At 43.5% G+C, this 11,694-nt stretch overlaps 1 protein-coding gene across 1 annotated transcript; it reads left to right on the forward strand.

Annotated features, from left to right (window-relative positions):
* Positions 1 to 2,605: 2,605 nt before the first annotated feature.
* LOC125550087 (DNA topoisomerase 2-like) lies at positions 2,606 to 7,142 on the forward strand. Its single transcript, XM_048713002.1, has 13 exons — positions 2,606 to 3,186; positions 3,839 to 4,128; positions 4,199 to 4,265; positions 4,448 to 4,700; positions 4,793 to 4,992; positions 5,069 to 5,281; positions 5,364 to 5,477; positions 5,572 to 5,685; positions 5,833 to 5,997; positions 6,078 to 6,263; positions 6,348 to 6,503; positions 6,594 to 6,727; positions 6,814 to 7,142. The coding sequence occupies exons 1-13, from the start codon at positions 2,728 to 2,730 to the stop codon at positions 6,938 to 6,940; spliced, it is 2,478 nt and encodes an 825-aa protein (XP_048568959.1). The 5' UTR covers positions 2,606 to 2,727; the 3' UTR covers positions 6,941 to 7,142.
* Positions 7,143 to 11,694: the final 4,552 nt, after the last annotated feature.

Here is an 11,694-nt window from a genome sequence, read left to right on the forward strand (position 1 = left end):
GGCGTCTCGTGGCTCTACATGACGATCTAATCGTCGCCACGGACGTTTTACAACCCGATCTACAGAAAGAGTTTGCTAGCATCTAGAGGCTCTACATGGCGATTTAATCGTCGCCGCAGGTGTTTCATGGTCCGGTACGAGAAAAAGAGGCATTGCCTTCCACGACTCTACCTGGCGATCAAATTGTCGTCACGAATGTTTTTATGGTTTGGTCCGTATAAAAAAGAAAACAAAAAGAAGTTAGCGTCTTGCGGCTCTACACGGCGATCTAATCGCCGCCGCGGAAGTTTCATTATCAGATCTGAGAATCAAAAGAAAGAAAAGTTTATGGCGTCTCGCGGCTCTACATGGTGATCAAATCGTCGCCACGGACGCATCAAATTCATCAGCAACATCTTTTGTAATATTGCATTTGGGGTGGCATACAAAGTTAGGCCCTAGGGAACAGCAGCGCAGCAACATACATAAGCAAAAATCAGCATCATGAGCCATCACATGCGAAGCATCAGGGGTCACTAATAAAGCCAAGTAGATCGTATGATGTAATGGGTGATGATATTATTGTGAGAATAATAAGGACACAGCCATCTACTCCGGAATAAACAAGAGGCCATTGACAAATTTTTGCAGAAGCATGTTTCTCAATCAAATAAGGGTTCATCTTCAAGTCCACGCTGAGATCACTTTTTTCCGCGACCGACGAGGCCGGAACTCACATACATTTCCTGACCGACGAGGCAGGATACATGATGTTCGTGACCGACGAGGCCGAACTATCCATTTAATTTTATCCTTGAGACTTGATCTACATCCCATGTTTGGTTGATGCATGAATCCATAAGTTTTTGTCATGGCGAGATTATTTTTTGTCTTGGAGCACTTGCATATTCTTTTTGCCTTGAAGACAGAAGCCATGAGTTTGATAATGATGATGACCGTTTGAGGCAGTTTAATCGGAGGTCTTTCATAGATATGCTATGAATGTAATTAACTAGGGATCCCTTCGAGGCCCTAGGAGTCGAGAATTATGCAATTGTCTTTTGTATGTCAGATGCTACACCAAGAGCATGTAAAATGAGATTTGTATATCTTCATCAATAAAGATTTACAAGTTTTCTCTGCATCATCATGTGTGTTTATTTTTATTTTTTTATTTGTATACACTCGTATACTGGCACGCCCGCACCTAAAATGCCAACGCGGATAAATTTAAATATTTGTCTTGCGAAAACATTTATCTTGAACAAGAAAATCAGTTTTTATGTTGAATAAATTTGCTAAACTTGCTTTCTCACTAATGCTTGATCTTTAATCGCTTGACCACGTGTTGGAAGGCGCGTTGCCGATCTAGTAGCAGAAGATTACACGATACCCTCCTCACACTCGTGGAGGCAGCCGCATATGGCCCATTGGCCAGCGCTTCACGCTTTGGTCGTGCACGCCGTGGCTTCAGTCTTGTGGGGGTAGGGTGTGCGTTCATAGGTGTGAGTGTATGCGCGTATGTATGAGCGCTTGCGTCTGTACTGATATTAAAAAAACGTTTCACCCGTCTCGCTGGCAGGTGGAGTCACAGTGAGTACTATACTGTACGTATTTCGTAGTCTTTGTTGGATTGGAGACAAGGGGCCAGTTCTTTTCGGTCGATTGTAGAGAATCACGGTCCCAGGAATCAAAATCGTAAAAGAACTCGTCTCTTCCTCAGGAATCATCTGAGAATCGTCAGAATCAGTAGTGTATTTGAGAATCGCCATATATGGACGATTCTGGCGATTGTGGGCTGCTCCGCAAAAGAAAACGATTCGTCCTCGTGGAATACCCCTATTTGACTTGTTATTTACGGGTCAAATGCCACTCCGGTTCTCTCTCGGGCCCAACCTGTTTCTCCTCTCCTCTCTTGTTTCTCTTCGCTCGATCCCCGCGAGGCTAGGGTTCGCGCCGGCGGCGGCCGACCCCGACCCCGCCCCGCTCCGTCCGTCAGTGCTAAGCTCCATCCCATCCGCTGGCGCCCCGCCCCGTCCTGTCCGGCCCCGCCCAAGCCCGCGTCGCCGGCTAACGTCGATGTGTCGCCGCCTCTCCCCACTCGCCGCCGGCGCCATCTCTCGCCCCGCTATCGCGACCTCGATCTAGGACCTCACTCCGCCGCGGGTACCACGCACTGGAGGATCGAGCTCGTCATTGCCAGTGCAGAAATAGCTCCTCTACATCGATCCTCTCTCAATTTTCTGCAGTTTTTCTTTGTTCTTGTGCACACAATTTCAGTCTAGGGGTATTACAGACATTTTAGGACACAACTCATAGAACAATCACATATCATAATCTAGAAAAGAACTGGACGACTGATTCTCTTGGCAGCTGATTCTTGTGAGCAGTTTTCTAGAATCAGATTCTGGAGAATCATGAGCTGAAAAGAACTGGGCCAAGGAAAGGAAGGATTGCCGCAAACAAAGAAAAAAGACAAGGAAAGGAAAGGATGTATTCCATGCAAAAAAAAAAAGTAAGTATAGCTGGCCAAATGGGCCGGTCCGTGCCGTGCACGATTATGATGGGCCGGGCCCGCCGTTTGGCTAGCTATTCCGTGCTAGTATTGTTATCAGTGGCAGTGGCAGTGGCAGTGGGAGCGTAATTTCAGCTCCCCCAAGTTCCCCACCCCCCTTGCTTTCCCAGTGGCAGGCAGTGGGAGCTCCCCCGAGTTCCCCATCCGCTCCGATCCACACACAAACCCTAGCCATGGCCACCGTTCCACGATCGGAGATGCTGCGCGCCCTCGTCCTGGAGCTGCCCGAGCGATTTCTGGGCTCGGTCGCGAGGCAAACCCGTACGCTGTGGGTGTACGAGGACGGAGCGATGGTGCGCCGCGCCGTCTCCTACAGCCCGGCGCTGTACCAGCTCTTGGACGGCGCGCTCCTCACCGCCGCGAGGAGGAACCGCGACCACACCGTCGGCTCCACGCTCAAAGTGGACATAGATGTCCAGGCCTGCCGCATCTCGATGCACACCACCGCAGGCGGGCCACCAGTCAGCCTCGACGAGGAGGAGGAAGGCGTGTACATTCCGGAGCTCATCTACGGGCGCATCACCAACGTCGACGACCCCGATGACCTCGCCCCGAAGCTCCCCAACTTGTTCTCCACCGAGTTCGTCATCGAGATCGCCGACGGGCGCCTGCGACAGAAATCCTACAAGCAGGTCCATCTCTGACGACTATTATTAGTCTGTCTCCATTCCCTTTTTTTTGTGGTTTCCATGATTGATGCGTGTGCGTGTGTTGATAGACGTCTTCATCCGTGACAAATCAATCAATGAATCTACCTTAGATGTTACCCAGCAGGTCAAAATCTACCTTAGATGGCTGTTACTCTGCAGGTCAGGTCTTAGGAGCTCGATCGTGTTTTCAGTTTTGACAGGCTACTACTGTAGCTTTATTTCATATACATACAGGGGCGGCTCCAAGTGTTGGTTGAATGAATGCTTCATATAATGCCATTTAGTCAGTTATCCAAGTTAATGAATGCTTCATATATATGCCATTTAGTTAGTTATCCAAGTTAATGAATGCTAATTGTATATATGCCAGTCATGCACTGAAAGCTGTTATGCCTTTTCTATTGCACCTGGGGATCGGAGTTATTACTTTGTAATGTTAAGAGTTTCATCATAATTGTCTTGAGCAAACTTAACATTCTTTTGTCTACCTTTTTGCTGACATTTGGTTTATATGTATATTATTATCTTTATGTACACAACCAAGCATGTTTATGCACCCAAACACCCCGCAGCCACCCAAAATCACCAAGTACATGCATGACATGACATTCCTCATTGAATCCTTCTTCTGCAGGCCTTCTATGACAACATGGGCAAGAGGTCCAAACCGACGACTCGCAAGTGCGCCAAGTCAGCCAACTGGACTAGAGTTACCTTCAAGCCCGACCTCCCCAAATTCAACATGACCGAGCTCGATGCCGACATTGTCGCACTGATGAAGAGGCGAGTACTTGATATGGCGGGCACACTTGGCAAAAAGGTCACTGTCGAATTGAATGGCGAGAAGGTGCCAGTGAGAAGCTTCTCTGATTACGTGCAACTGTATATTGATTCTGCTTCCAAAGAAGGAATTGAGCTACCAAGGTTTGAGATAGCATACATCCTTACATATGTTCTGTGACAGTTCTGACCAAATTCAAATTTGGCCTTTCAGATTATATAAGAAAGTTAACGACTGCTGGGAGGTGTGCGTCACTCTAAGTGAAGGCCAGTTCCAGCAGGTAAGTGTGGCAGGTATTCATTAGGCTTCCAAGGTTTGTGGTTTTAGAGATAACAATAAGCTACCAAGGTTTGTGGTTTTAGAGATAACATTAAAATTCAGGTATTCATTAGGCTTTTCTAGTTTGTTGTTATAGACAGACAGACAGGCAGTAATACCTCTGACATTTTGTTTGGATTACAGGTCAGTTTTGTGAATGGGATTGCGACCATACGAGGTGGAACTCATGTCAACCACGTCACAGACCAAATTACCAGTCATCTGATGCGCGTTGTGAACAAGAAGAAGCACATCCACATTGGACCACATACAGTAAAAGACCGCCTATGGATATTTGTTAATGCGCTCATTGACAACCCTGCATTTGATTCACTGACCAAAGAGGCATTGACCTTTGGGCCCGAGTGCCACCTCCCCCAAGAGTTCCTCAAGACAGGTATTGCGATGAATGTTAACTTTGGTGTCCTGTATTTGTCTGTTGTGGAGCTTGCACAACTAACACTACTGCTCATCCCTTTGTATTTGCAGTGTCTAAATTGATCATGGGGAGCAATCTCCTCTCTTGCGCCGAGTCCGAACCAAACACTGAGGTACACAGGACTGACGGAAGCAAGGGGACAGGTCCTCTTCGCATCCCTAAGCTGGAGGATGCAAATGATGCTGGTGGGAGTGAATCTGAACAGTGCACCTTGATCCTTACTGAAGGAGAGTCAGCAAAGGCTCTAGCGGTGAGTAACACGACCCTATTAATTGCCATAGTATTTAAGTTTTGCTTCGCATACTGAAGCATTAAGCTTTTGTTAGATGGCTGGTCTATCCGTAGTTGGAAGGGACAAATACGGCGTGTTCCCTCTGCGGCAGTGTACTATGTTAAATGCGAGAGGAGCAACCAGCACACAGCTGAGGCAGAGCCGAGAGCTACAGAGTCTAATGGAAATAATAGGTCTGCAACTAGACAAGGATTATGATAGCCCGAAAGACCTGCGATATGGTCATTTGATGATTATGACAAACCAGGTTTGCATTGCTTCTCTATTTCTTGTTAATTAATGAAACTCAAGTTGTTTTTTGGCTTAGATTGAACTGATGAATACTTCAGGACTGTGATGGGTACCACGAAAAAGGCTTGCTTATCAATTTTATCCACTCTCAGTGGCCATCTCTGCTAAAGGCTCCTTCCTTCTTGTCTGAGTTCATCACTCCAATGGTCAAGGTATACAGAAAAAATAGTGTTCTCTCATCAGTCAGATTATTTATATACAGCATTCATACGGCCGCAGTAAAAGAAAATGCTCTTATTTGTCCAGGCAACAAATATCAGGAGCGAAGCTGTCAAGTCATTTTACTCAATGCCAGACTACGAAACATGGAAGAAGAACTTGGGAGGAAATGCAAGTGCATGGAGTGTCAAATACTACAAGGTGTGCCTTTTGCCCCTTGCTTATTGAGTTATTGCATTGTGGTTTCGCCACATGATGGTGTTCTCCCCTCGACCCTTTTACTGGAAAGGTATATAACAAAGATAGCTGTGGTTATACTTGATCTTAATGGGTTTCTGGCTGGTACAGGGGCTGGGAACCAGCACAGCTCAAGAATGTCGGGATTACTTTGAAGATATTGCGCATCACAAGAAGGATTTTTACTGGGCAGATGAAAAAGATGATGAAGCTATTGAATTGGCATTCGACAAGGGCAAGACCGGTGAGCGTAAGGATTGGCTGTACAACTACCAGGTTAAATATTTGCATCATTTTCCAAGTTTGATACAGGCTTCTTATTCTGTATTCATAGTAACACAAATAATATATTGCAGCCTGGAACTTGCCTTGACCGACATCAGAAAAGCATCACGTACAGTGATTTTATTCACAAAGAGCTGATACTCTTTTCGATGGCGGACATTGAACGGTCAATACCTTCAGTCGTTGACGGCTTTAAACGAGGACAGAGGAAGGTTATGTTTTGCTCATTCAAGAGGCATTTGGTTAAAGAAATAAAGGTTTGCCAAAGAGTTTTTGAATCTGTGCATTTTGGAATCTTCATGCACATTCCTAAATTTGTTACCTTTATTGGCTGGCTACAGGTGTCACAGTTTGTTGGTTTCGTGTCAGAACACTCAGCGTACCAGTATGGTGAGACCAGTGTCGCACATACAATCATAGGAATGGCTCAGGATTTTGTTGGCAGCAATAATATTAGTCTCCTGGAGCCTCGTGGCCAGTTTGGCACCCGAAATTCGGTTGGTTAGCTTTGTTAAAAGCCAAGTATCATGCCTCTGTTTGTAATGGTTCTCATGTTTTTTGTGTGTTTTTGTTTCCAATCATTTTAGGGCGGCAAGGATGCTGCTACTCCTAAGTACATCTGCACTATGTTGCCGCGTATCGCCCGCTTAATTTTTCCAAAGGATGATGATGTTCTTCTGAACTATTTGCATGAGGAGGGGGTGTCAATTGAACCCAGCTGGTAATATTACTACCTCTTCAAACATTCGTCCTGCATGATTGCAGTTGGATGTTGTTTTTTGTAACTAAAATATGCCACATTTTAAGGTATATGCCGATCATTCCCATGGTTCTAGTTAATGGAGCTGAAGGCATTGGCACTGGATGGAGCACGTTTGTTCCAAATTATAATCCAAGAGACACCGCTCTTTTGAGGCCGCCGCTGCGCCTCTAGTGGCCGCTTCTTTTTTTGAAGTTCAGGTTGAGGACTTGAGGTCGTTCTAGAGGGTCACGTTGTACCCAGTGCTGTTGCTTAGGTTGAACAGGAGGAGTATGGCACCTTTCTGTATTGTGGAATATGCAAAGCTTTGCTGAGAACAGCAGAAATGATTGATCAAGTTGATGTTTCAATGGTAGTTGAAGTAACTCTTCAGACACAAGTAACTTAGCAAGTTAAGAAGAACAACCATATCACTTCAACATTGGTAACAAATAGAAAGTATCTCAAGCAGTTCACTTTAAGAATGACACAACGTCGGATTCTTACGTGTCGCTTACTGAAGTGAGCATAAGCACGCAGCTTACGCATCAAAGAGAAGTTAATTATACCACGATGTTGTAGTTGAGCGTGTCCCTCTCCTCGAATGTCTTGTCAAGGGTAATCTTGCCAAGTTCACTCCTCATGGTTATCCGTGAAGGAACTTTGTTACTGATGGTTTGGGTACAAAAAAGTCTACTGCACGCTGGCACCAATGCTCATATCAAGTGCATTATAGGCACTGTAAGCCATCCATAGGCAATCAGGTATTTGCACAAAAGATGCAATCAGGACACACACAGAGATGAAGAAATCAGGTCTGAGCAACATGCAAAAAGAAGGCACGAATCAGATGTTCCGCAGCATCCAAGTCACGAGTCAAGAAATGAACAAGGTCGGAGAAAACATCATCTCTCACAAATATAATTTCACAGTTAATTTAATTGGTTGATTGTTGACATTTTAAAACAAAATCTATATTTCAAGCAGTTTCAAGGTATGCATGTCTACTAAATAGTTACTTTAATCTTCCACAGTTGGCAAAATGCCATTTGCCATCGCAAACTCTATTTTCATCATGTTCCCAGCCCACCATCTATAAAAAAACAATGGTTGCCATTTAAAGCTAATCACCTGATGTGAATATGTTTCTACATTTATATTTCATAATACTCAAGTTCCAGAAAAACTCATGCCTGGTAAGAGTGAAGTGGTACCACATCCCACTCGGAACTGTATTTTATCATGCCTTCTTTTACATATAGGTTGCAAATCATCAAGCAGAAGCAAGGCATAACGCAATAGCAAATATGCAATTAAGGTAGGGAGGGGAGGGCAAAGCAGTGAACAACCTAGTGCGGGGCTGGCTGGATGTCGTCTTGGTCCATGGATTGGAAGTGGAGTACTCAATATAGCAGTGATAAAATCCCCTCTCGCTCCCTTGAGATGCCTTTTTGTTGCGTGTTGAGGATCCCCCCATCCCCATGGAGAAGAGAAGAGAAGCATCATCAGTACACCAAACAAAAAAAGAGGCTCTGAAAACTGAAACGAGCATGGGGATGGGGGTGTTGCTTGGCTTACACGAGCTAGAAGTGGACGTACACGACGTGGTGGTTGGCCCCACACCAAAGCAATGTTGTTCCGTTGAGCTCAACCATGTGTGAGGTCATCCTGGTCCATGGGTCTGCTTAGATGGGAACAAAGGAAGGAAACTTGATGGTTAGATCGGAAATAAGGAGAAAATATAAGAGAAGGGGAGGGGAGGATGGATTTATACCTGTGCATGCATGCATGCGGTCAATCACCAACGTGCTGGTCTTCGCTGCTGGACTGAAGCAGAGGGGATCAGATTCAGGCAAATCAGGAAGGGGAGCAGATCCGGCAAAATCCAAAGGAAGGGGGCAACCAGATCCGTGGCCTCCCTTGGTTTCTCCCTATCTTCCCGCAGCCTGCATACTTGCTGTGATGCTCCACTATCTTATTGTGCATTAGGCTCCACATGCAAGATAACCAAAATCAGGATCATTCACATGAGCATGTGCATTAGTAACATACATACAAAACATAATTAATGTAGCAACATCACCCACCACTAATATACATGCTCTGTCCTTTGACTAGAAGACTACTACTTGCCTAGTAATATAAGTAAAGCTTCATGATTAACTCGGGTTACTCATTAGTGAAAAAGAGTATAGGAACGACCAAAGTTCAGAATTTTACTCACAAACTCCTACATAAAACAAAACCTGAGAGTAAACCAAAGTGTTTCACAACCAACCAGAAAAGGATGCTAATCCTACACTTGACCAATAACACATATAAAATTTTGTTGGAATCTCTGGTTTAAAGACTATTGTTGACCGTGTAACAATCTATAACTTTAATAATATATGCCGTGTGCATTACTCCATGTAGAGGTCGAGGGTCTCTCACTCTTTTCGAAAAAGAATATAAGGAAGCAAAAATTATTTTCGTAGCATGAATTCTGTAACCATACATGTTAAATGTTAGAGGTTTCCTTTTTCCTCATTGTCAAGCTGTTTTATACATAGGAAGTTAGTAGGATATCTAGCCTTCAAATCAGCGATTTATGAAATTTATGTCAAGTGAGGCTCTTTCAGTCTCCATGCTTGAGTCCTAAGATTGTGTTCTTCTTCGAGCTTCTGGGCATAGGATTGCACAACACAATTATGATAATAAATTGCTTCCAAGCCAAGTAGACTTACAGACATCATTAATTCAGTCCTATTATGTTCTATGTTCTAGATTATACTTGAATTTTACGTGCCCTTTATCTTCAATGTCATCTTATGCATTTCACGTGTTATCGCCATTATTGAATGCCATGTTAACTATCATAGTAGTTTCTAAATTTTTCCCATGTTGTCGATTGGTCATACACCATTGAGAGGTGTAGTAAAGGAGAGGACACATGTATCCATGCCATCATAACAACTGCAGAATGTCACTCACACTCAAGATTGTACATAACTAGAAAAGCACATACAGGGTAGGCAACATCCAAGGAGCATACCAGCAAACGTTCAAGTAATCAGTTGGCGAGAGCCTTATGTAGGTGCGTGTTTCTCAACGTCCAAGCTCTCTTAGTTATCTTGAATTTCTGCAGCAACGCGCGGGGGATCATCTAGCTTGGGAAAGTTATGTGAACGACATTTTTTAAGGATGGTTCGAATAGCAAAAATTTATTTTTGATCATGCCAAGGAAGAGGTAGTTATCGAGTAGTTCTTGGGCGACCTTTGTTTTCGAGTTGCGAATGGCAGGTTTTAGGGCAAATTCTATACCAACTGTCATATATGGGGACCTAATTTGGGAAAATTCCGTGAACGACATTTTTTAAGGATGATTTGAATAGCAAAAACTTATTTTGGTCATGTTAGAGAAGAGGTAGTTATCGAGGAGTTCTTGGGCGAGCTTTGTTTTTGAGTCGCGAATGGTAGGTTTTAGGGCAAATTCTCCACCAGATGTCATATATGGGGACCTAATTTGGCAAAATTCTGTGAACGACATTTCTTAAGGATTGTTTGAATAGCAAAAAGTTATTTTGATCATACTAGGGAAGATGTTGTAATCGAGTAGTTCTTGGGCGACCTTTGTTTTTGAGTTGCGAATGACAGGTTTTAGGGCAAATTCTATACCAGATGTCATATATGGGAACCTAATTTGGGAAAATTCTGTGAACGACATTTTTAAGGATGGTTTGTATAGCAAATAGTTATTTTGGTCATGCCAGAGAAGAGGTAGTTATCGAGGAGTTCTTGGGCGACCTTTGTTTACGAGTCGCGAATGCTAGGTTTTAGGTCAAATTCTCTACCAGATGTCGTATATGGCGACCTAATTTGGGGAAATTCTGTGAACGAATTTTTTTAAGGATGGTTTGAATAGCAAAATTTTATTTTGACCATGCCAGGGAAGAGGTAGTTATCGAGTAGTTCTTGGGCGACATTTGTTTTTGAGTTGTGAATGGCACGTTTTAGGGCAAATTCTATACCAGATGTCATATATCGGGACGTAATATAGGAAAATTATGTGAATGACATTTTTTAAGGATGGTTTGAATAGCAAAAAGTTATTTTGGTCATGCCAGAGAAGAGGTAGTTATCGAGGAGTTCTTGGGCGACCATTGTTTTTGAGTCGCGAATGGTAGGTTTTAGGGCAAATTCTCTACCATATGTCATATATTTGGGAAAATTCCGTGAATGACATTTTTTAAGGATGGCTTGAATTGCAAAAAGTTATTTTGATCATGCCAGAGAAGAGGTAGTTATCGAGGAGTTCTTGGGTGTCCTTTGTTTACGATTCGCGAATGATAGGTTTTAGGGCAAATTCTATACCAGATGTCATATATGGAGACCTACTTTGGGAAAATTCTATGAACGGCATTTTTTAAGGAAGGTTTGAATAGCAAAAAGTTATTTTGATCATGCCAGAGAAGAGGTAGTTATCGAGGAGTTCTGTGGCGTCCTTTGTTTTTGATTCGCGAATGGTAGGTTTTAGGCAAATTCTCTACCATATGTCATATATGGGGACCTAATTTGGGAACATTACGTGAATGACATTTCTTAAGGATGGTATGAATAGCAAAAAGTTAGTTTGATCATGCCAGAGAAGAGGTAGTTTTTGAGGAGTTCTTGGGCGACCTTTGTTTCCGATTCGCGAATGGTAGGTTTTAGGGAAAATTCTCTACCAGATGTCATATATGGGGACCTAATTTGGGAAAATTCCATGAACGGCATTTTTAAGGATGGTTTGAATAGCAAAAAGTTATTTTGATCATGCCCGATAAGAGGTAGTTATCGAGGAGTTGTTGAGCGTCCTTTGTTTTTGATTCGCGAATGGTAGGTTTTAGGGCAAATTCTATACCATATGTCATATATGGGGACCTAATTTGGGAAAATTCCGCGAACGGAATTTTTAAAGGATGGTTTGA

This window comes from Triticum urartu, chromosome 4 (assembly GCF_003073215.2).
Source record: "Triticum urartu cultivar G1812 chromosome 4, Tu2.1, whole genome shotgun sequence".
In the NCBI taxonomy this organism is placed as follows: Eukaryota; Viridiplantae; Streptophyta; class Magnoliopsida; order Poales; family Poaceae; genus Triticum; species Triticum urartu.